This window comes from Agelaius phoeniceus, chromosome 6, assembly GCF_051311805.1.
Source record: "Agelaius phoeniceus isolate bAgePho1 chromosome 6, bAgePho1.hap1, whole genome shotgun sequence".
NCBI lineage: Eukaryota > Metazoa > Chordata > Aves > Passeriformes > Icteridae > Agelaius > Agelaius phoeniceus.
Window position 1 is genome coordinate 62,422,971 of NC_135270.1, and position 25,666 is coordinate 62,448,636.

Here is a 25,666-nt window from a genome sequence, read left to right on the forward strand (position 1 = left end):
CCAGGGCCTGCCCACCCTCCCAGCCAGGAATTTCTTCTTCATATCCCATCTAAATGTCCCTTTCTCCAGCTCAAAGCCATTCCCCTTTGTCCTTCCATGTCAAAGGATGAAAAAAGTTAATAATATATAAAATAATGAAAGCAGAGCTGCAGGGTTTGAGTTCAGGATTCTGGGGAGAACATCCTCTGCTTGGAAATTCTCTCAAGGGGATTTATTACCTGTATAAATACAAACAGAAATTGCATCTCTGAAATTATTGCTTTTTTAATTTACAAAAAATTATCCTTTTATGTTAAAGTGGCAGAACATGCCCTGCTCATAATGGATTTTTTAGTAGATCCTTCTTTTTTCACCAAAAAAAAATATATTTAGGATGTGCCAATGTGCACAACCACCCAACCCCCCCTCCTGAGCTCTGAGTCAGCTGAGTGGGTGTGCAGGCTCATATGCTCCATCCAGGTCCCTTGGGAATGAAATATTCCTCATAAGCAGCCATAACCAGCCTGTGGAACGTGGGCTCCACTCCTTCCAGGCTCTGCAATTCCAGCAATCCTCACTCCTGTTGGGAGCCTTGTGCTGGGAGCAGCTGGATGGAAACAAAGCTTGAAAAGTAAATTTGGAATTTACTCCCGTCCCTCCCTGGATCCCTGTGCTGCTTTCCTGGAGCCCTCTGAACTCATGGATCATTCTCAGGCCACCAGCTCTGGTGGTCTTCAAGAAATATCCATGCAAGCCCTGCTCTCTTGGTCTTCACAAAATACTTGTGCAAGCCCTGCTCTCTTGGTCTTCAGAAAATACCTGTGCAAGCCCTGCTCTCTTGGTCTTCACAAAATATTTGTGCCTCACTGTTGGAGCTCTGGATGCTGAGAATTTCAGACTTTCTGTGCTGCCAGGCTCTGACCCCCAAGAGAACACTGCACTGACCTGAGGCTGTGGAGAAGCTCCCAAAATGGAATGACAGAACTGGGATTGTGGGTGTGGGGTTTGGATAGAAGTGTGTGATATCACAGGGGGGAAAACTCAGAATTTGGGGGTTTAGATTAGTAATAGATATAAAACAAGATGGAGGTTTTAGGGTGAGGCTGCTCCTTCTTCTCCATGGGTTTGGGTGGTTTTGTGTAATTGGATAAAAAAGTCCCCATTGTGGGCACGGGTGGTTGGTTATTGGGTTAAAAGTGAAAATAACTGAGGTGTCATTTCTTAATTGGACAGTTTATCCTTAAAAGGCCTTGGAGAGAGAGAGATGAGGCTCCATTTTTAGTTTGTTAGAGAGAAGTGCTGCAAAACTCAAGGTTTGTGAGGCCGTGACAGAGATAAGAACTGATAAACATCTGACCCTGAACCATCATCTCGAGTGCCTTCAGCCCTGACCTTGACAGAGGTGGAAAAAGAATCCAAGGCCAGCACCTGGGCAAAGCCCAGCACAGGGGATCCAGCTGGGGGCATTGGTGCTCCAAGGTTTGGCCAGGATTCAGACCCTTGGAACGTTTTCCCAAATTCTGTGCATCCCTGCAGAGCTCTCTGGACGTTCATGGTGTAACCCTGGCTGCTTCCTGTTTTGCAGGAGATGACTTCTCCCTGATCCAGCAGGAGATATATATGGTTAAAGAATGCAAGCATTGCAACATAGTCGCCTATTTTGGGAGTTATCTCAGGTAAATCCCAATTTTTATCTCAATATTCCTGCTGGTTCTCTCCTAAAACAATCCCAGTCTGGTTTAGTCCTGTATCCTCATTAAATCTTCCTCCAGAGGTTGAATTGCCCTTGGTTTTTTGTTGGTTTTTTTTTTTTTATTTTTAAAGCCAACCCAATTGGCTTTAAAAACCAAAAGTGACTAATATTTTGTTTTCTCTGCTGGCCAAAAGGCTGGAATATTTTTATCACTAGGAACAGAAAGAAACATTTCCCTTGGAGACTCTTGCAACATATCCAGTCCTACTCACACATTTATCAGCTCTAATATAGGAGCAGCTCATTATTTCTCTAGAGCAGAATTGCCTTTGGATATTTTATTTAATTATAGTTGTCTGGGCCATGAAAGTATGGCTGGGGAGTTAAAAATCTGAGCTGCTGGAAATAACATTTCTCACAGTTCTGGTGCAGCAGAGGCAGAACCAAGGTTGTGTCATTAAATATTCTACAGGAAAATATTAAATATTAAATGTTATACATTAAATGTTATACAGGAATTCAGGGAATATTCTCAATTTCTGTGCAACTCTGCCATTTATCAATTGGCTCTGTGGGAATGTGAATCTGCACTTTGCCTGCTTGGTCTTTTTTCTGTGAGAATTCATCTTTTTCTTGGAGGGCTGCATTTATATAATCCCTGCAGCCCAAATGGACTCAATCTGAACTAAATTTCTGATTTCTAATTCTGAATTTAGAAGAGTTTTTTAGATATAATGAGGTAATTTCAATTTAAGATTGAAACACTGAGTTTAATGTGATATTTAATGTAATTTTGCTGATAGCAGATAAACCTCAGGTGTTTTATTGCAGAGTTAAAGCACCACCTTTTATGTTTAATGATGTTTAAATATTTCTCAGGGACTTTGGCATAAAACTTATGTTTTGATTGGTGAAAATTATATTTTTATATTTTTATATCAATATTTTTATATTGATAACATGAGCATTTATATTAATAACACAAGAATTTGTACTAATAACAGTGTAACTGCTGGTCATGTACCAGAATGTGTATTTTTAACAGCGAGTGATCAAAAATGATAGAAAATAATTGAAATGATGATGTTCTGCATCCAGATCAGTCAGGTTCTGATGCCTGTGTTTGAATTTTGTTTTGTAGCCGTGAGAAGCTGTGGATATGCATGGAATACTGTGGTGGGGGATCCCTCCAGGACATTTACCACGGTACTTGGCCAATTATTTTCACTTTTTTTACTTTGGGAAGCTTTCTGCAAAAAGAAAAATAAATAAGAAACCTGCAGGGAACAGTTGGCACTGGATGTGGGGAGTTTTGGGGGGCATAAAGTGGTTTTTAGCTGCAGTCAATAGATTTTGAGAGCACTTTCCAGATAGGGTGAGCAGCATTCTTAATATTTTTAATATTGACATCATATTTGACATTTAATATTTGACATTTTATGGCAGAACAGTTGGATATGGACACTGTGCATGGGGTGAGGAAGGAGTTTTCATTGGGAAATCTCAAAATTTGAGCTTTAAAGGGGAAAAATGACTTTTATTCCTCCCCCTGGGAAATACCATCTCACTTCTGTATTATTTTCCTTCCTGAAGTTTCATCTGGAGTTGTTGATGCTGTAGAATAATTTATTGGAATTGTTGGAAAAACAGCTGGGGACTTGCTGTGCCTTTAAATGATAGCACTGAATTTTTGGATGCCTGAGCTCTTTCTGCTTTATTTTTCAACTATTTAGTACCAAAAAAAACCAATTAAAAACAATTCTAAAAGAATTAAAACAATTTAAACCAATTCCAAGCCCTTTAGACAGTCCCTGATATGAAACATTCCCATTTCTAATATAAAAATATTAGCAGATGTCACTTTTAGTTTCCTGATAACAACAGAGTACTACAAAATCACTCATAAAATAATAATTAGATGCTGTGAAAGCAGGTTTTCTTCTCTCTGTGGGTATTGTCCTCTGTGGTGGTGCTGTTTGGGGTTTTTTTTTACAGAAAGCTTTCTGTAAAACAAGCAAACAAACCCCTCTTTTCAGCTCAGTGCACAATGCAGATCATGTAAAACCAGCCTTTAGCTTTGGCATGGCCAAATCACTTCTTGGCTGCTTCACAGTGTTATTATTTATGTGCTCTGTGCTGTAAAGTTAATTTTTAAATCTTTCTTTGCAGTAACAGGACCTCTGTCAGAGCTGCAAATTGCTTATGTGTGCAGAGAAACTCTTCAGGTACTGTACTTGTGCAGGTGCACAATGAAGTGTTTATTCCATGGAAATAAAGCAGATACAGAAAATTGGTTCCATTCCAGCATTTCTATTGGGAATCAAGCAGACACCAATTCACCAGGGGTAACCTATTGTTTCCCATACTGTAAATAAAATGACCAAGAAATTCTAGTGTGATATATTTACTTATATTTGCTTAAATTTTGAACTGCCTGCCTGCCCTGTGGTGGTAAATTTAATGATGCGTGGGGGTAAAATATTGCAACCAGATAAATAAAATTCATTTTGTGAGTGCTGATAGCAAAGAATTACAAAATGAAGCTTCCCTTATCTGCAAATCTCAAATGTCTCCATTTCCAAATCAAAGAGATTGAGAAAATTAAATTTATTAAACAGAATAGGCTTTGTGGGATGTTAACAAATGGCAGAATAATTCATTGTGTCTTTTATTTCCAGGGTCTTGCTTATTTACACATGAAGGGCAAAATGCACAGAGATATAAAGGTAATAACTTGGAACCTTGAGAAATTGATCTTACAGTTCCAAGTGCAGGGAAAATATTCCTGATAAAGATTCTGAATTTATTTTGTTTTAGGGTGCAAACATTCTCCTAACAGACCATGGAGATGTTAAATTGGGTGAGTTGCCTGAGTTCTGTAATATGGATTGAATTTCATTTCATTTATGGAGCCATGTGGATGTGGCACCTGGGGACATGGGGCAGTGCTGGGGAAGGGCTGGACTCCATGATTTAAAGGTTTTTCCCAACCTAAATGATTCCATGATTATTTGGGGCAATAGATGGTGCTAGAAGGTGATGACAAAGTGTGTATCCATGGCTAGGCTGTGGAGGAGATGAGAAATTTTGTATTCTGTCAAGAAATTACAGATAATTTCATTATTCAACCACTGAGCCTTTCAGCCTCCCAGATTTTCTTGGAATTTGCCAGGCTGCCATTACCTGGATGTTACTTTTATCCCTCAGAGCCTTTCAGGATCCTCTTTTTGGGGCAGCCTCTGCAAAAGTAGGGTCTGATCCTGGCTCTGTGTGTGGTGTTGGGCAATTCCACAAAGGTGGAGGAGAGGAAAACTCCCAGGTCTGCAGGGAGAAGCTGCCATGGGATGTCACCATGTCACCATGCCATGGATGTCACCATCCCTGCTATGAGATATCCCCATCCTATGGATCCCACCATCCCATGGATGTCACCATCCCTGCCATGAGATGCCACCATCCCATAGATGCCACCATCCCATGGATGCCACTATCCCATGGATGTCACCATCCCATGGATGCCACCATCCCATGGATGCCAATATCCTATGGATGTCACCATCCCATGGATTCCACCATCCCTGCCATGAGATGTCACCATCCCATAGATGCCACCATCCCATAGATGCCACCATCCCATGGATGTCACCATCCCATAGATGCCACCATCCCATGGATGCCACCATCCCATAGATGCCACCATCCCATGGATGCCACCGTCCCATAGATGCCACCATCCCATGGATGCCACCATCCCATGGATGCCAACATCCCATGGATGTCACCATCCCATGGATGCCAACATCCCATAGATGCCACCATCCCGTGGGATGTCACCATCCCATGGATGCCAACATCCCATAGATGCCACCATCCCATGGATTCCACCATCCCCTGCCATGGGATGTCACCATCCCATAGATGCCACCATCCCATAGATGTCACCATCCCATAGATGCCACCATCCCATGGATGCCACCATCCCATGGGTGCCACCATCCCATAGATGCCACCATCCCATGGATGTCACCATCCCATAGATGCCACCATCCCATAGATGCCACCATCCCATAGATGTCACCATCCCATGGATGTCACCATCCCATAGATGCCACCATCCCATGGATGTCACCATCCCATAGATGCCACCATCCCATGGATGTCACCATCCCATGGATGCCACCATCCCATGGATGCCACCATCCCATAGATGTCACCATCCCATAGATGTCACCATCCCATGGATTCCACCATCCCATAGATGTCACCATCCCCTGCCATGGGATGTCACCATCCCTGGATTCAGGGCAGCTGTGCCTTAGTTCAAACTCCAGCCCCCTGTGGAGAAGCAGGAATGCTGTGTTGGGAAATGAAAGCTTTTTAAAAATGAAAAAAATTGAGTAAAACCTGAAAAAATGGAGTAAAACCCCAACACTGAGAGGAGGTTGCACTCCCTGCATTAAACTTGGCATACACAAAAGGGGTACCTCCTTTTGCCTTCTTGCATTTTCCCAAGTTATCCTGCAGCTTTCATGCCACCAATCAATCAATCAATCAATCAATCAAAATAAAATGGATTTAAATGATTTTTGGCTCTGCAGGACCACCTGGTGTTTGAGAGCTCGGGGGGCAAGGGATGATTGGCCCCTAGACAGTGTCCAGGGCAGAGAGCAGCTGCCCCATCACGGTTCCTCCATAAATAAAACACAAAAAGTGCCTTTTCCAAGGCTTGATGCTGTTTTTCCTCTTAAATTGAATATCCAAAAATTCTGGTGGATGTATTGTGAGATGGAAAAAATGATCTAAGAGAGGAGCTGTGTGTAGAAAGAAAACTCTTTGAAGTCATGTCAGTGAAGACATAAATGATCTTATTATCAATCTTCAGCTGCTTCCCTAATGAATTTTTAATTTGCATGAAACACATGATTGTTCTTTCTTTTAACACTGTAAGATTGGGGTCTTCAGCTGTGATTTCTAAGGCTCTGATGGTTTGATTTTATTTTCCAGCTGACTTTGGGGTAGCAGCAAAAATAACAGCCACTATTGCAAAGAGGAAATCCTTCATTGGCACCCCTTACTGGTAAGAAGCCACTTTGGTTGCTGTGCTGCAAAGCTGAGCCTGTATTTATGCCAGAAATCCTCAAACACACACATATGTCTGTAGAAATTGCATCAATTCCCATTCTTCCAAGTAAAATGCCCACAGGGTAAAAATCTGGGAAGCACTGATTTGTTGCTGTAACAAAAGCTGCTTGAATTTGAGCAGGGTTGTTGTTTCTCCCACATTTCTTTTTGCAGATTATTCTCCCTTTTTGAGGGATACCAATGGTTATTTAGTTTCTCAGCCTTGCATTTTTAGTGACTTAAAACAGTGATGAAAAGTGATTTGTGTGCAGAAAGGAAACCAGATTTTGAGACTGCCTTTTAATTATTCCTACTGATTAATGTCTGCACGAGGCAGCATTTAATATGCAAATAATCATATGCAAATAATCATATGCAAATAATGTGTCCAGAGGTGATCCAATTGCATCCCCCTCCTAAGATGCTTATATAAATCCATAAGGAGCTTTTGAGTACTTTGTGTCCCTACCTTACTCTTTAATGTGACATTTTTTGCTGTATTTTTGTTTGTTTTTGTGATGTTGTATTCAGCACATTTATTTTGTGTTCACACATTTCAAAAGATTATACCCTCTGTGGAAAAGATTGTCCTTAGATCCTTAGATCCAAGATATTTCCAGAGTTGTAGGAAAAAACAAAAAAAACAAACCCAAACCCCTGAAATACAAACTTTGTAGAGTAGTATTGAAACAAATTGAGTCATCATAATTGTATAGCTTAAATTGTCCTTAGATCCAAGATATTTCCAGAGCTTTAGGAAAAAAAAAAAACAACAAATCCAAACCTCTGAAATACATACTTTTTAGAATAATGTTGAGACAAATTGACTCATCATGAGTGTATAGCTTAAATTAGTGTATAATGTTTTATGTATACATTAATAAAAACTTTAAAAGTATTTCTGTAGTGATCAAAACCCAATGTGAACATAAAATCCTTAACTTACTCCATTAGACATAAAAAAATGTATGTGTACAGGTGTACATACATACATACATACATACGTACATAGCTTAAATTAGTGTGTAATATTTTATGTATATGTTAATAAAAACTTTAAAAGTATTAATAAAAGAATTCATAAAGTTTTAATTTTTAAATAAATTAAATTTTAAATTTAGGGGTTTTGAAAATAAATAAAGTTTTCATTAAAGTGTTAATAAAAACTTAAAAACTTTAAAAGTATTTCTGTAATGATCTGAATATAAAACCCTTAACTTACTCTGTTAGACATAAAAATATTTGTATTCCTCCTGTTCATTCCCCCCCCACCCCTCTTCTTTCTTTCTTGGGGGAGAATGTGAGATATTTAAAATTAGAAATCACTGTCACAGACATCCAGTAATTGCACATAAAAATATGTGTAATTTTTTAAAAATTTTATTTTATTTATATGTATATATGTAGAAATATAGGTTGGATATTAGGAAAAAGATTTTCACAGAAAGAGTGATAAAGTTCTGGAATGTTCTGCCCAGGGAGGTGGTGGGGTCCCCATGCCTGGGTGTGTTTAACAAAGCCTGGATGTGGCACTGGGGGCCAGGGTTGAGTTGAGCTGTTGGGGCTGGGTTGGACTCCATGATCTTGAAGGTCTCTCCCAACCCAGTGGTTCTGTGAATTCTGTGAATTTAATTTATTTTAATTAATATTTTATAAAATAAAATAAAATAAATATTTAGTATTTAATAAAATAAAATTTAATTAATAACATAACTTTACTGTTTATTTAATTTTATTTAATATTCTTTTATTCATAATTAATATTCAATGAATTTTTCATGCACATGCACGTTGTGTAATTCTGCATGGGAGCAGGCCCTGAGGAAGGTGTTGGTTTTGCAGGATGGCCCCCGAGGTGGCGGCGGTGGAGAAGAACGGGGGGTACAACCAGCTGTGTGACATCTGGGCCGTGGGCATCACTGCCATCGAGCTGGCAGAGCTGCAGCCACCCATGTTCGACCTGCACCCCATGAGGTTTGTGCCCTGGGGGCTCCTCTGCCTCCTGCCCCTCCCTGAATCCCAGCTGGAATTGTGGGGATGCAGCTGGAGCTTCTCTGGAGCTCAGGAGGGGAAACTCAAACTGAGATTCCTTTGCTGGATATTTTCATGTCTGTCTTTAAGGCATCAATCTGCTGAAATCTTGCATTTTTTATGTGTCTGGGTTTGAAAAGCCAGGTGTCTGCTAAGGAAGGCAGGAGCCCCCCCTGAAATGGAAAATGTAAAACCTCTCCCTCTGAATTATTATAATTTTCAAATTAAGGGACTCTCAGGCAAAGATATGGGAGCAGGAATAGCAGTTTTTTATTAGGAAAATTAAAAATACAAATGCAATAGTACAAAAAAAGAAAACAAACCCTGCCAGGGTCAGACCATGCCCTGTCCCCTGTGTGTCAGGGGGTGGCACAGCCCCATCCCATGGGGGCTCAGCCCTCCTGCAGTGCCAGCTGTGGCTCTGCTGGAGCAGGGATCCTGCACAAGGGGGGAGTTTTCCTCTGCAGCTCCAGGGCTGCTGCAGATGGGCCTGGGCTCCCTCTGGCCATGCAGGGCAGCAGAAGCTGCTCCTCTGGCAATGCACTGGGCAAAGGCTGCTGGGCTGTCCCAAAGCTCAGATTGGATCCAGGTAGGAATGCTTGGCTCCTCCCCTGGGCAATGCAGCATCTCCCCATGGGATGCTGGGATTGGATCAGCCCTGCAGGGACACTCAGTGGCCATGGACAGCAGAGATCTCCTGCAGGGAGGATTGGCTGTGGGAGAGAGAAAGAAAAAACTGCCCCAAGAACGGCAGAGAACTGCCCCAGCTCTGACAGGTGGGGACAGAACACACACCCACATTTCCAGCCTAAGACAGAATGGAAATTAGAAGCAAAATCTTGAAGTTGTTACATTTTTGGTGGCACCTGGCCTAGTGGAAGGTGTGCCTGCCCATGGCAGGAGGTTGGAATGAAATGGGATTTAAGGTCCCTTCCAACCCAAACCATTGCTGGATTCTGGAATCAAGAATCTGATGAAGAACAGGGACAGATTTACTGCTGATAGAAAACCACTAGAGAAGCCATACCCTGATATTTAACAGGATTATGGCACTAAAAATATTTTAAGATAAAATCAGCAGATTCCCTGTATTTCTCCTTTAACCCAGTGCAAACTGCAATCCAGTTGCACCAATATGATTCTCACCATAAAGTGTTAAAGTATTTAGATTTTAGAATGAAATTAATTATATTTTTATCAATCATTTTTCTTTCTTTCCCTTTAGGGCTCTGTTTTTAATGTCAAAAAGTAATTTTCAACCTCCAAAGCTAAAGGAAAAAGCGAAATGGTAGGTGGAGCTCCTTCCTTTGATCCATATTTTATTGGAATTACATGATCCTTAGGATCCAACCCAAACCATTCTAAGAGTTTATAGATAAAGGGCAAAAATATTTGTTATTATTGAAGAAGAGACCCTTCTTTGGTGCTCTTTGTATGTTCTAGAAGAAAAATCTTTATCCTTTCTCCTCAATTCCTGTCATGGGGACCTTGCCCCTGTCGTTGGGACAGGTAATGGTTTAATCCTTTCCTGGGAGAATTTCCTGGTGCCATTCTTGGTTTGTTTTCTGTACCAAAATGTTTTACGTGCAAGTTTCATGAATCAAATGAGTTTTTTCCCTTATTTTGTTAACTTGGGAATGTAATTATTCAAACTTGAGGTGAGATACTTGTACAATGTTGTACTTTATCACACCCTTTTGTAATCTGCTTAGCAACTGTCTTAAAACCAATAATACCTTGAAAAATTCAACGTAAACCCTCTTTTTCTTTAAGGTCAGCAACATTCCATAATTTTGTCAAAATAGCACTTACAAAAAATCCAAAGAAGAGACCAACAGCAGACAGACTTCTCTCTGTAAGTGACTTGGGACCTTTGGTGACCTCAGGAAGGGATCTTTAGCTTCAAAATGAGGAACAGATCAGTAGAAAACCGAAGGGAAACCAATTTTTTTAAATCTTGTAACTCAGGTGGTGAAATCTGAAGGAAGAACACGTTGATCAGCTGTTAGCAAGTGGGTTTTGTGTAGTATTTTTGCACAGTTTTATGCAAATTTTGGCCAATTACAGAAATTGGCTTCATGTTCTCAACCTTGGCCTTCCTGGAAGGGGCTGCCTCAGCCTTGGAGCTGTGCAGAAGTTGGATTTTCCCGACTCCCAAACATTTCAGCAGTTCTTGATGTATCTGTGCTTTCCCAAGCTCTGAACTACTGATGTGGAAAAAGGAAGTTCAGGTGTAATAATTTGTTTGACTCAAGTTTAATTTGCAAGTGGCCCAGAGTGTGGTGTTTCCATATTGGTATTCTTAGGAAATCCAGCATTGAGGAGTCACTAAAATAACAGTGAAAAAAATTCAGTAACTCTACTGAACGATTATTACTGAAAGTTATCTATCAATTGCATGTTAAAACTTGTTTTTTTTGTGTTCTTTGCTGTGGTTACAGCACAGCTTTGTGGGGCAGCCTGGTCTCTCCAGGTCTTTAGCAGTTGAGCTGTTGGACAAAGTCAACAACCCTGAGAACCACACGCACTACGGCGAAGTGGACGATGACGATTTTGAGGTGAGAACATCTTTTTTATTCTCTGCCTTTTATTCAAACTGGCACTTCAAATGGCCTGGCTTGCTTTGGGAATTTAAAGCTGGAGTTGAAACAGCAGCTGCTCCTGTTCTTGTTGGTTTTTCCCTCACCTGTGCTGCCGTCCCTGCAGCCTCACTCCGTCATCCGCCACACCATCCGCTCCACCAACAGGAACGTCCGGGCAGAGAGGACAGCATCAGAGATCAACTGTGAGTTCTGCTCTGCTTTCCCCTTCCTGGGGGTGGTTTGCCTCTGGGGTCACTTCCCAAAAACCTCTTTCCATTTGGGAAGCAAACCCTGGAGAAGCAGCAGCATGTGACTCTTCAACAAAAATTGTTCAAAACTAAGATTAATATTAATAAACTACTCTGGTAGTAGTTTATTTACTTAGTTACTTAGCTTACTTAGTTACTTAGTTTATTTCTTTACTTTTATTATTTATTTACTCTGATGGATCTGAGCTGAAATGCTGAGGGTAGAAATGGTTTTATCTGCAGGTTTGGTCAAAAGCCTTTGGTGGCACCAATAGTGGCAGCTCCATCAGACTCTGGGAAATTTGCTCTTGAAGAGCCTTTTTCTCCTCTTTCACACACATTTTACAGCAACAAGTGGTTAAATAGTTACGTTTCTGTGACTTGGTATTTGCCTTTGGCCTTTCTTGTGGGTTTCATATTTGCAAATTCAAGCACTCAGACAATGAGGCTGATAGTGAAGTGCTGCTCCTTTTGAGAGGCAAATTCAGAGTTGTGTACACAAGATTTATATCTGTTCCTGCCTGCTTTTCACTGTAGTGAGCACTGAAAGGATCCCAGTGCAAGATTGTGTGTATTAATTATGAAATTATTGTATTTTTAGTTGATAAGCTGCAGTTTGAGCCCCCTCTACGGAAAGAAACAGAAGCTCGGGATGAAATGGTAAGGACAAATTTGGTAGAAATAAAATAAGTTTTAGTTATTAAAATCACAGTATCTTCACTATTTTGTGGTTCAGCCCTTAGCAGCTTGCTGGAAAAACGTTTTTAAAGTCCCCTAAATGATCCTTACTGGATTTCTCACCATCAGTTTTTGTTTTCCTGTTACTTATTGCTGCTTAATATGAACATAACACCATTTCCTGGTGCTGCTTTCAACTCTAAGAAGAATATATAAATTTATAGATTGTAAGATGATATTTCTCTTTGGAATTTGATTTTTCTGCTTGTGGATTGTTCTGCAGGGCTGGGAAATCCCTCAGGTCTCTTTGTGTGTTGTGGATAAGGTAATTTAAGATACTTTAGTTTGATGGGGGGAAGTAAAATGACAATTTCTGCATCTTCAGGTTGTGGCAGCTGGCAGTGACTTTGCTTCACATTGGAATCCTTTTGTTGATGGAAGCAACAAGTAAGTACAGATAAAACCAGCTTTTATTTCTGTGACTAATTATGAAACTGAAAGAAAAATGAGATATGTTAAAAAAATTCAACCATAAGCCCTGATTCACTTGAATATTGATAAATCAAGGAGCTGTTACCCAGTGTGCAGCCCTCCTTCTGCAGGTGCTTGGTCAGGTCTCTTGCAGAGTGACTTTTAATCTCTTTGAACCACCACCAGTAGCTTGGTTTAAGCTTGTAGGTGGGAAGTGAAGTGTAAATGCACAGCCAGGACAGTGACATAACACAGCCACAGTGAATTTCCTGCAGCAGAGCTGGGTTCAGGATCCTGCCCTGGCCTCACACTTCTCTTCTGAGCTGTGGCTGTGGTTGTGACATCCTGTGACAAGGCCTGAACTCAAGAAAGGGAAGGAGAAGCCAGTTCTGAATGTTGACTTTTACCAAGCTTTAACACTGCACCACCCCTGCTGCTCTGGGGGAGTTTCTAACCCAGCCGTGGAGGGGTTTGGGGTGAAATGTTTTAGGGAAAGATTTGTCTGTGGCTGCTTTCCCTGGGATAAAGCAGGCCTGAAGCACAGGAGCACAACTCTCTCCAGGTTAGGACTGAATTGTTTTAGGTGTGTACCTTCCTTTTGCTGCTGAAAAGTGAATTCTGCCTTTAAAGGATTTGCAGTCAGGAGTGTGGAGGTTCAGATGCAGGCAGAGATGATATCTGGGCTCAGACCATTGCTCAGCTCAAAGAGCCTGTTTCCCATCTTTATTTGGAACTCAGCAGCAGACAGTGAATTCCTCTGCCTTTTTTTGCTGCAGATAAAAGTCTTGCATAAGCTGTCAGCTGACATTACAGCCCTGGAAAGCTGGGGGACATTGCCAGGATTTGAGCCTTTTTCAGCATCCTGGTTTTCCTGCTCCCAGCCTCCTTGGAGCAGGAGTTTGGGGGCTCTGGGGCTGAGCTCTGGGGGGCTCTGCCTCTCCCCTGGCCTGTTTCCCTCCCCTCCCTGTGCCCTGGTTTGTTTGTGTGACCCTGCTGAGCTGTGGATTGAAGCTTTGCTGCATTTTCTGCAGCCAGCTGGAATCTGTGGGGTCCAGGAGCAGGGAGGGAGGCAGGGAAGCTGCCCCTGGCACAGGGACTCAGGGATTTGATCCCGTTCCTGTGGCTTTGTCTGCAGCAGGCTGTGCTAAAGCTGCAGCAAACATTCCCAGGGCTGTAAATCAATAAATAGGTGCAGATCCATTGGGAAGGAGGGCAGGGACAGCAGTCCTGGATGGGGGATCCGTGCTGCTCACTTGGAAACCACTTCCAGTTGGAAAGATAAACAGGAAATGCATAACTCCTGTGTCCCAGCAGTTGTGAGTAATCCCTGGGATGTGCAGAGAGGATGTGTGCTGGGGGGTCCTTGCTTTCCATGCCCTTTGGCTTTTATCAGAGTGGATGCTGAGGGATGTCTTTGGCTGAGCAATTATTTGACTGGAAAAGGGGAACAGCAGAATGAGTACCTGGTGGCTGAACTGGTTCCTTCCATTTTAAAATTGCTTTTGTAAAAATGTCCTGCATTATGGAGGTGTTTTTTTATTGATGGTTTTCAAAGAATCCCAGGAAGGTTTGGTTTGGAAGGGACATTAAAACCCATCCAGTTCCACCCCCTCCCATGGGCAGGGACACTTTGACCATCCCAGGCTGCTCCAACCTGGCCTTGGGCACTTCAGGGATCCAGGGGCAGCCACAGCTGCTCTGGGCAACAAGAACCTTTAAAAAAAAAAAAAAAAAACAAAAAAAAAAAAACAAACCTTTTCTCCTTTAAATTTTTAATAGTTCCTGTTGGCAGCTCTCTGTTGCTTTTCCTCAGAAGTGACTTGCAGGAATATTTCACATTAATCCAAATTTGGCTGGGTTTTCCTGGTCATTGGCCTTTAAAGACACAGCTTGAAAATTGCCATTTTGCAAATTTTTATCAGGTTTTTTTTTTCTTCAAGGTTATATTTTCAGTGCTGCTTTGATCCTCTAGTCACAATTTCTCTTTTTTTGTTGTCCCTGGAGTAGCTTTAAAACAAAAATCCTCACTCTAGTGGGAAACACTACACAATCTGGGTCTTTTGTGCATATGTATAAATAAGGAAACTTCCCTTTAAAGGCTTTTCTCCATTTGTCTCCCAGTAACTTCCTCTGTTCCTTTTTTCTCTTTTTATATTGTACTGTTGTTAAACATTTCAACAATATCTGAAATGCCAGGTGGGAAGTGAAATCTGATGGTGTGGAAGAGAATCCAGTGATTTTTAGGGGGTGAGGAGAAGGAAAGGACCTTAGAGAGTGGAATTTAGTGCAGAGAATTATTATTTGTTTTGGAAAGAGCTGGGAGATGCTTGTTGTGAAACTCAGTGACATCAGGGAGGGGTTGAGTTGCACGTGTCCACCTCAGAGCTGAGCTCTTAATTTTATAAACATTCTGCCTTAGGGGACTGCTCACAAAGTTTGGAGATGGGAGTGAAGATGTTGAAGAGTGAGTGCATCTCCTTCCTTGCTCTGCTCCAAAACCTCTTCCCTCAAAATGCTGCAGGAGGCTTTGCCACTCACCCAGTGAGGGCTGGCTGCTCTCTTGGCTCCTTCCCCGATCCTCAGGAGAAATCCCAAAGCTCTGCTTCCTCCCCTGCTCTCCCTCCTGAGTTATCTTAGTCCCTGTGCAAGTGCCTGGCACCTAAAAGCAGATTTTATGGTGCTGAATGCATCATGAGCAAGGCCTGGCTGGGACAGGGTGATCCTGCACAGCTCAGGTGTCCCAGTGTTTGTCTGATCCCAAAGCAAGGCTGCAGACTGGAATCCCAGAATGGTTTGGTTGGAAGGGACATGAAAAATCATCTTGTTCCATCCCTGCCATGGCAGGGACACCTTCCACTGTCCCAGGGTGCTCCAAACCCCGTCCAGCCTGGCCTTGGGCAGAATGAGTTTCCAGAGAATTCCAGGGATTCTCTGGGCACCCTGTGCCAGGGCCCCACCACCCTCACAGGGAAGATTTTCTTCCCCATATCTCACCTAAATCCACCTTTTTCCAGCTTAAAACCATCCCCCCCTTGTCCTGGCACTCCAGGCCCTGCTCTAAAGTCCCTCCAGCCTGAGATCCAGTCCCTGAATTGATTTACAGACTTCAAATATCCTTCCCCACAGATTGCTCTGTAACATTGGTATTTATGGAAGAACAGGAGTTCATTAAAAGCCAGCACTTCTGATGAGATTAATGAGCTTCTCCCCTGCTCTTGCATTTCTAGTTTAACCCTGTGTGTGCAAAGCTCTGCTCTGCCTTTTCTGTGCCTCTGGTTCATCTTATTTCCAGTCCTCAAGGAGTCCTGGCTTTGCTTTAGCTCACACAACTGCTGCTCTTCTCATTGCAGATCGACACTAAAGCGAGCTGGGCCACCCCCTCTGCCTCCCAAGGTGAGAAATGTGGGATTTAAGGGATTCAGCCAGGCTGGGATGGCCTCTTGTTCTGCATTCTGCCTCTGATACTCCATCAGAGAGGAAGCTCTGAAATGATTCTGCTGTCAGATTATTTTCATGGAGCCACAGATCTTCTGGGCTGAGAGGGACCCACAGGGATCATCCAGGGCAGCTCCTGGCCCTGCCCAGACCCCCAAAAATCCCACCCTGGGCATCCCTGGCAGCTCCTGCAGCTCTGGGGCTGTGCCCATTCCCTGGGGAGCCTGGGCAGTGCCAGCACCCTCTGGGGGAAGAACCTTTCCTGAAATCCAACCCAAACCTGCCCTGGCACAGCTCCAGCCTTTCCCTGGGTCCTGTCCCTGCTCACCGGGGAGCTTTTTATCTTTCTTACCTTGTGGTGCCCAAAATCACACACACACATTTCCAAGGCTGATACATTTTTATGTAGCAGCAGTGTGACTGAAGTTCAGCTTATCTGAGGTTTGTTCTTGCCAGGTGCCATTCCCAGTTCCTCACGTTTCCCCTCTTTGGTTCCCTGCAGCCGAGGATGAACAGTTACCCCGAGGAGAACCTCCCTGATGACAACAGATGCCAGACAATAAAACACTTCCCAGAGTCCCAGAGCAGAGCCCCAGCAGCCCACAGGAGACAGAGCATCCCAGCCTGTGGGCCCCAGGCAGATTCCTGCCCCGTGGGGATGACCAGCAGCATCAGCAGCCCTGGACTGCTCACAGCCAGATACAGCGACCTGGGTAAGAGCCTCACCTGCCCCAAGGCTGCCTGGCACCTTGGAACAGGAATTGCTCCAGAGCCAGCTGTTCCCAGTAGAGAATAGCTTAAAACAAGCTGGTCATGAGGTGAAGTTTTCCTTTTTCCACGTGTGGTTCTTATTAGAGCCATGGTGGGAATGTTCTCCCCAAAACAAGGACACTCAGCCAGTCAGTGCCATTACTGAGTTGCCTGCAGGAGCAGGAGTAAAACAATGGATGTGTGGGGAGAACCTTGCCACAGGAGGAAAACAATGAATGTGTGGGCAGGACCTTACCACAGCTTTATTCTCAGTGGGATTTGTCCCAGGGACTGTTTGGATAATGGGAAATGTGCAACTCAGTGCTGGGAAGAGTTCAGCTCCCTGAGGTGTGGCTGTGCAATGTCAGAGCTCACTCCTGCACTCCAGCTCAGCACAGGGGAGAAGAGATTTTCTTTCTCTGTGTGAAATAAGCTGCAAACCTTGTCTGGGCTCCTTTTCAGGCAATGGGAATGGGATGCTGAAACACATCGAGGAGAACGCAGAAGGACCTGGACAAATCCCTCAGCTGCCACGCAAAAAGGAGAAGAGAGATTTCCCTGTAGGTGTTGGGACTCTGGGGCTGCTGGCACTGCCATGTCCTCCAGCTGATCAGTGCACAGAGGGGGTTTTATGATCTCTCTTTCCTTCTTCCCACAGAAACCAGCAATCAATGGTTTGCCTCCGACTCCGAAGGTGCTGGTAAGAAATCCGTGTGCACTGGGAGTTCTGGAAACCTCCTCTCTCCGGGGTGGGATAAGGCACCACCACAGTTAGGGGGATTTTCTGCATCTCACAGCAGTTCCTTTTCCAGTGCTGAATCCATGATATTTGTTTCCATTTGTTAAAACCTTCCTGTCACTGTTCAGTCTGGATGTGAAGGGTTGGAGGCTCCCCTGACTCCCTCAGTTGTGCTCTCCAGTGGCAGCCCCTGCTTAGGCACAGAAATGGGAAAAGGTTGTAGTGATCACTGGGTTTTGCCTGTTCTCCCTCCATGTGCCATTTCATAAGCACTCAGTATTCATATGATTTTTATAGTCAATAGATAATAGTCAATGTTCAGATAACATTGAATAATTTAGATTGGAAAAGCCCTCTCAGATCACTGAGTCCAAGCATTCCCCCAGCACTGCCAAGGCCACACTGAGCCATGTCCCCAGGTGCCACATCCACATGGATTTTAAATCCCTCCAGGATGTATTTAGGTACCAGTAGGTACCTACAGTTGTTGATACCATTTTGAGCCCTCATTGCATTTTGGAATGTCCATGAATTCCAATTTAAAGGTGTGAAAGTCAGTGTGTGTTCAGCTGTGTGTGAGTGTCCAGAAAAATCAGTTCTTCACACTCTAAATTTGTTTCAGGTTTCAGTTTTGGTGTCTTTCAGATGGGAGCCTGTTTTTCCAAAGTCTTTGATGGTTGTCCTTTGAAGATTAACTGTGCAACTTCATGGATACATCCAGATACTAAAGGTAAAGTTGTGTTAGGTTTGGCGATGGGTTGGGAAAGAAAAGAATTTGTAAAGTTATTTTAGGTTTGCATTTGAAACTTCCCAAAGTGGGAAGGGAATAATCCTTTCCATTGATTTTTCAGATCAGTACATCATCTTTGGCACAGAAGAAGGGATCTACACTCTGAATTTGAATGAACTTCATGAAGCAACCATGGAACAGGTGAGTTCTGGAGGGCTGAACACACACAACAGATTTGGGGATGTTATGGGGTGTGAACTTTGGCACTGGAGGAGAAGGTGGATACCAGGCTCTGGGGCTTAAGTGATTCCCATCAAAGCCAATAATGAAAACCTGAAAATTATTTGTTCCCTGACCTACCTGTATGTTCTAGTTGCTGCTTGTCAGATCTTCCATCTCCTTGGAGAACAACTCCCTGCCCTTCTCCCTCCATCCCATCCCCACTAGATGGCACATGGCAGCTCCTTGGATGCAAAGCCCTCAATCATTTCATTCAGCTGCTGCTGTTATCCCCAGGAAGCTTTTCCTGGGCTTTCTAACCCTTTCCGAAGCCATTTCCTGCAGTCATGGTCTCAAATCTGGTGTTTCAGAGTCAGGATGTTCTTGGAATCTCATTCCTTGTGTGTTTTCCTAAATGATTTAATCTGACAGTCCTCTCTGGGCTTTCCCACGTGCTTTTTTATGTCCCAATGAAGGGTTGGCTGTGCCACTGGTGGGTAGGGAGATCATTCAGTGCACTTCAAACGAAATTTCCTTTTCCCTGAGAGCATTCCCAGCTGCCAGAGGTCAGGTGGGACCACCTCAAACCCCACAGGTTTCTGCCACACCTCTTGTTCCCACATTTCCTTTTATCCATTTGCTGATTTCTCCCCTGCAAATGCACTTTCTGAAGTGTTTCTCCAACTTCTGATTCTGGTTGTGTCTTCCAGACACCTTCCAGTCTGTCTAGGGTTAACATCTCCCAGTGCCAGAAGGATCTTTTTTATTCCATTTGTGGTTTTTCACTGGAAACACTGAATATACCCAAAGCTATTCTGTTCAACAGAAAATTGCTGGGAGATACTCAGGCTTTGTGTCCAACCAGTTGGATTTTTTCTTTCCACACTTTCTCCTACACCTATGTTCTTACTTTGCACCTGGGAGTGGCACATGGGACAAAGTGTTCTGGAATCATGGAATGGTTTGGGATGAAAGGGGACTTAAATCCCACCCAGTGCCACCCTGCCATGGCAGGGACACCTTCCACTGTCCCAGGCAGCTCCAAGCCTGGCCTTGGGCACTTGTTCTGGTATTCCTTGGTCTGTCTGTGCAGGACTAAGTAAGGATATACACAAGAAGATGGGATTTTCTCCAGTGTGGATCCCTGCAGGAATGGTGGTGGATGTGGAACAAGCAGAGAAAATCTCAGGTAAAGATTCCTGTAGGTTTCTACTAATGGAATTTTCTTCTTTTTTTCCAGTTATTCCCTCGAAAGTGCACCTGGCTCTACGTTATCAACAACACCCTGATGTCCCTGTCAGGTGAGTTCAGTACAGGGGAAATGATTGCAGCTAGAAATAAACAGAAACATTTAAATCATGACTGAATGCAAGGTTTGGGGTCAGTCAGGAGAGGAGAAGGCTCCAGGGAGAGCTCAGAGCCCCTGGCAGAGCCTGGAGGGGCTCCAGGAGAGCTGGAGAGGGACTGGGGACAAGGGATGGAGGGACAGGAGCCAGGGAATGGCTCCCAGTGCCAGAGGGCAGGGATGGGTGGGAGATTGGGAATTGGGAATTCCTGGCTGGGCTGGAATTGCCAGAGCAGCTGTGGCTGCCCCTGGATCCCTGGCAGTGCCCAAGGCCAGGCTGGACACTGGGGCACCCTGGGACAGTGGGAGGTGTCCCTGCCATGGCAGGGGTGGCACTGGGGGGGATTTAAGGTCCCTTCCAACCCAGACCACTCTGGGATTCTGTGCTCCTAAAACAAAACCTGTGTCCCTTTGAAGGAGAATGAGGTGGCTTTCAGGTCCTGCTGATCCAGCCATTTTCCTGATTCCTGGGCAGTCACTTGTCCTGGAATGGAACATTCCAGACAGGAATGAGGCACTGTGCCATGGAGGCTGATGGTGGCACTGTGCCTTTGAACATGCAGGATTCATATAACACTTGTCTTGGTTTATCAATAAGAAAATATCTTAGATATTTTAAAGTATAATTTAGAATATAAATATATTATTTATAATAATTTAGAATATAAATTATAATATTATATATAAACATACTATAGTATAATTTATAATATAAAAATATTGTTTATTTCTACACTATGTAACAGTATATTTATATACTCTATAATATATGGTATATAATAGTATGTATGCTCTCTACTATATGGTATATAATAATATATAAATATATATATTTATATACTATAATATATAAATATATATAAAAATTATATATAAAATATTTATATATTTATATTTATATATGCTATAATATATATTAATTATATATAAATACTTGTATATTTATATTTATATATACTATAATATATAAATATATAAATATAAATTATATACTATATAATAAATATATTATTTATTTATATACTATGTACTATTATATACAATATACTATTATATACTATACACTATATATTATTTATTTACTATAATTTATTGTTGTTTTGTAATGACAGGCTTTAAAAATAATTGCATAAAACTAAATGTAATGAAATAAGCTCTTATCTCTATATTCATTATTATTTTTATCTTGATTTATTTCTCTTATATCTGGACTTGACCTACCTGACACCTGTTTGCAGAAGGTAATTTTTTCCATATTTGCATTTTCCTGACCAGTTTTGTGGTGGAGGAATGGCTGAGATGTCAACTGTGCTTTTCTCTCTTGCAGGGAAAACATTCCAGCTCTACTCCCATAATTTAATAGCATTGTTTGAACAAGCCAAAAAAACAGGATTAGCTGCTCATATTCAAACCCACAGATTTCCTGACAAAATATTACCAAGGTACAAACCTTTCACTTAAAGACAATTATAATAAGTGAAAATAGCCATAAATTGTCTTGGTGCTGTTGAGTTGGTGTGTGAAGGGCCCCATCATCTGTTCTTAATGCATTTTTTGGTGATTATTATTCCAGGAAATTTGCCTTAACAACCAAGATCCCTGACACAAAAGGATGCCACAAATGCTGTATAGGTGAGCAGACAAATCCAGCTTTGCCATTTGTTCCCCTGGCTGTGGCATATCTGAAACTCATTTCTTTTTAATAAAATTAAGAGTTCTTTGTTCAGAAAAAAGGCTGAGGGAATTGGGGTGGTTCAACCTGAAGATGTTCCAAAATTACCTGATTGGGGCATTTTAGTGCCTGAAGGAGCTACAGGAAAAATGGAGAGAAATTGTTGGCAAGGGAGGGAGTGCCAGGCCAAGGGGGATTCCCACTGCCAGAGGGCAGGGATGGATGGGAGTTTGGGATTAAATCCTTCCCAGAGCCTGGCACACCCACAAACAGCATTTCTGCTTTGTCACCTTGCCTCAAGGTGTCACCCAGGGCCAACCTGTAGTGAGGAAAACTTGAATATTTTCCACCAGGAAAGGATCGGGAATAAAAATTCAGGCAGCTTGGGGAGGACAGAGCCATAAGTGTACTTTGAAGGGCAAAGTTAAAGATTGGCAAGTTGTGGATTTGTCCTGTCCTTTCCCTGGTGCTGTGTGAAATCAGAATCCTGGAATTACCAAGGTTGGAAAAGCCCTCTGAGATCATCCATCCATTCCCCCAGAACTAACCCACATCCCCAAGTACCACATCTGCAGATTGTACCTTTGCACCCCTAAAATAGAAATATAAATATTGTCAATAGAAATATTAAGTATAAATATAAAATATATCATGTATATTATATATTAAAATATATAAATTCAAATATTATAAATATAGATATAAATCTGAATATTATTAACATAAAGCTGCATGCCTGGAGATGCTGTTCAGCTCATCTAAAATGCCCACAACAGCCACATTTACAAATCATTCCTGAAATCAGGCTGCTCCTGTGTCCAGCTGAGCTTAAAAAGCCACCCCCAAAGCCTGGTTCTTGTATTTCATGAGCTGTCAGAGCTCCCCAGAACTTCCCACCTTCCCTGCCTGGGGATTTATTCCAGCCCCAGGGAAAGGCACTGCAGCTTTTCTGCCCTCTCAGCCTCTGAACTGGGACTCCAGGAATGCAGCTGGTTGTTAATTAGAACTGTAATTGAATTTTTCTGGAATGTGGCACAGTGTTAATCACTGGGGATGTTGGAATGGGAAGCCAGAAGGCAACTGGTGGGAAACTGATGGAACAAGATGGGTTTTAAGGTCCCTTCCAAGCCTAATCCTGCCATGAGATGATTTTATAATGCAGTTTCTTAACTCAGAATGTAAAGTTAGCTGTAGGGTTGGTTTTTTTGTTTGTTTGGGTTTTTTTCCCAAGTATGAATTGAACTTGCAGAGCTTTAAAAACGACTGTTTTCTGGCATTTTTTTATTTTCTGTAGTACGAAATCCCTACACAGGCCACAAGTACCTGTGTGGTGCATTGCAGTCTGGAATTGTTCTGCTCCAGTGGTATGAGCCAATGCAGAAATTCATGTTAATAAAGGTAAGCAGTCACTTCTGGTGCAGCTGAATTATTATGCACTTGGTGAAATAACCTTTGCAGAGTTTGGGGTGGAAAGTGCCCCCCAGTCTGGTGCCATTTGTGGGTTGGGAGCACTTGAAAACCTGGCTGCACACATTTTGACTCAGAAAATCTTGTGACTGAAATGATTTAAGTAATAGAAAAGTTATTTCAATGCTGGATCAGGCCCAGCACTGGCAATAAAGCACCATGATCCACCTCTGCCCAGCTTCAAAAGCAGGGAAAATTCAGTATATACAATATACAATATGCAATTTATAAATATACAGTAATACACAATAATACAGTAATATACAATGCACAATATATATACACAATATATACAAAATTTCTACTCTGTATACAGAATAGAAATATACAATTCATAAATATACACTAATACACAATAATACAGTAATGTACAATACACAATAATACAGTGATATACAATAATATTAATAAATAATATATTGTTATTAATTAGTAATATTTATACATATTATTAATATTATTTATTAATAATATTAATAAATATAAATATTTATATACAGAGTATACTCTGTATGCTTTGTATATTTATAAATATACTCTGTAACGTTAATTATATAATATAAATATAATATTTATATAAATATATTTTCTATTTTATATATTTTATTAAATATAAGTAAATGTATTTATAAATATATAATATAATATAATATAATATAATGTAATAGAATGTAATATAATGTAATGTAATTAGTATATTATTAATATAATAATATAATAATATATAATAATATATTATTAATATATCTGAAATAAGTATATATAAAATTATATCTAAAATATCTTTAAGAAATTTATTTTATATTATATTGATTATATACATTATATATATTATATATACTGTATATATTATAAATTTATTAAAGATATTTTATGAAATAGATTTATTATATATTTTAATCATAGAAGTAGAGTTACTATAAATATAATTATACTCATAATATATTATCTTTTATATATTTATTAAATATAGATAAATTTATTTATAAATGAATCTGTTTTATATATTATATATAATATATATTATCTCTATAAATATGTATGTGTTATATATAGTATACAATAAATATATTAAATAGCTTTTATTAAATAGACTTAAAATGCATTTTATTAATAGGAATATAATTGATATCAATATAATAATATTAATATAAATAAAATTAACATGAATATAAATATTCTCTGTATATTCCCACTCTGTGCATGCTGTTGCAGAGTCATCCCAAGGTAGAAACAAACCCAGAGCTGCTGTTTTGTTTTGGCAGCACTTTGACTTCCCTCTGCCCAGCCCGCTGCACGTGTTTGAGATGCTGGTGATCCCGGAGCAGGAGTACCCCATGGTGTGCGTGGCCATCTCGCGGGGCACGGAGCCCGGCCAGGTGGTGCACTTTGAGACAATCAACCTCAACTCTGCCTCCTCCTGGTTCACTGAGATCGGGGCAGGTGAGCCCGTGCTCCCTCCTCCGGTGCTTTGCTGCCTGGGCATGGTGGGAGCTCCTTCCTTGCAGTGCTTTGGAAAGCCTGGGGATGGTGGGAGTTCCTTCCTTGGAGTGCTTTGGAAAGCCTGGGCATGGTGGGAATTCCTTCCTTGCAGTGCTTTGGGAAGCCTGGGCATGGTGGGAATTCCTTCCTTGGAGTGCTTTGGGAAGCCTGGGAGTGCTGGGAATTCCTTCCTTGGAGTGCTTTGGGAAGCCTGGGCATGGTGGGAGTTCCTTCCTTGGAGTGCTTTGGAAAGCCTGGGCATGGTGGGAGTTCCTTCCTTGCAGTGCTTTGGGAAGCCTGGGCATGGTGGGAATTCCTTCCTTGCAGTGCTTTGGAAAGCCTTGAGCATTGGCAGCTTCTCTGCCTGGAGCACGCGGAAGCTGATCCCACGTGGAGAGGGACTGGGGACAAGGACAGAGGGACAGGAGCCAGGGAATGGCTGCCAGTGCCAGAGGGCAGGGATGGGTGGGAGATTGGGAATTGGGAATTCCTGGCTGGGCTGGAATTGCCAGAGCAGCTGTGGCTGCCCCTGGATCCCTGGCAGTGCCCAAGGCCAGGCTGGACACTGGGACACCCTGGGACAGTGGGAGGTGTCCCTGCCATGGCAGGGGTGGGATGGGATGGGATGGGATGGGATGGGATGGGATGGGATGGGATGGGATGGGATGGGATGGGATGGGATGGGATGGGGTGGGATGGGATGGGATGGGGTGGGATGGGATGGGATGGGATTTAAGGTAATTTCAAATCCCAGTTATTCTCTGATTCCCTGATTTTCTGTTGTGCTGACCTGCCCCACATCTGCACAAACTGTCCTTCAAAACAAAAAACCTTTTCTAAATTCCCTTAAACATCAAGCAGACCCTGCTGGTTAGGTTCTCCTTTGTGGTTCCATGCTCTTTCCTGGGATCCTGTTCTTTGCCCTCCTTTCCTGCATAACAACTCCCAGAAATGGATTCTTGTCCATCTTCCAGCCCTTGGGGGAGGATTGTTATCTTCAGCTGGCTCTTAAAAAGCAAAGATT

The 25,666-nt window shown here is 42.1% G+C and overlaps 1 protein-coding gene across 1 annotated transcript in view; it reads left to right on the plus strand.

The window, feature by feature from the left end:
• Positions 1–25,666, plus strand: part of MAP4K5 (mitogen-activated protein kinase kinase kinase kinase 5) — a 65,761-nt gene that overhangs the window by 33,167 nt on the left and 6,928 nt on the right. The window contains exons 3-28 of the mRNA XM_077180888.1: positions 1,565–1,655; positions 2,814–2,878; positions 3,842–3,897; positions 4,351–4,398; positions 4,490–4,532; positions 6,677–6,749; positions 8,636–8,767; positions 10,050–10,112; positions 10,598–10,679; positions 11,266–11,382; positions 11,531–11,609; positions 12,256–12,314; positions 12,718–12,779; positions 15,223–15,267; positions 16,154–16,196; positions 16,741–16,951; positions 17,451–17,548; positions 17,647–17,688; positions 18,373–18,457; positions 18,579–18,658; positions 19,917–19,977; positions 21,260–21,262; positions 21,349–21,463; positions 21,595–21,653; positions 22,988–23,091; positions 24,426–24,603. Of these exons, the coding sequence (XP_077037003.1) occupies positions 1,565–1,655; positions 2,814–2,878; positions 3,842–3,897; positions 4,351–4,398; positions 4,490–4,532; positions 6,677–6,749; positions 8,636–8,767; positions 10,050–10,112; positions 10,598–10,679; positions 11,266–11,382; positions 11,531–11,609; positions 12,256–12,314; positions 12,718–12,779; positions 15,223–15,267; positions 16,154–16,196; positions 16,741–16,951; positions 17,451–17,548; positions 17,647–17,688; positions 18,373–18,457; positions 18,579–18,658; positions 19,917–19,977; positions 21,260–21,262; positions 21,349–21,463; positions 21,595–21,653; positions 22,988–23,091; positions 24,426–24,603 (2,094 nt within the window). The remainder of the gene's footprint in view (positions 1–1,564; positions 1,656–2,813; positions 2,879–3,841; positions 3,898–4,350; positions 4,399–4,489; positions 4,533–6,676; positions 6,750–8,635; positions 8,768–10,049; positions 10,113–10,597; positions 10,680–11,265; positions 11,383–11,530; positions 11,610–12,255; positions 12,315–12,717; positions 12,780–15,222; positions 15,268–16,153; positions 16,197–16,740; positions 16,952–17,450; positions 17,549–17,646; positions 17,689–18,372; positions 18,458–18,578; positions 18,659–19,916; positions 19,978–21,259; positions 21,263–21,348; positions 21,464–21,594; positions 21,654–22,987; positions 23,092–24,425; positions 24,604–25,666) is intronic.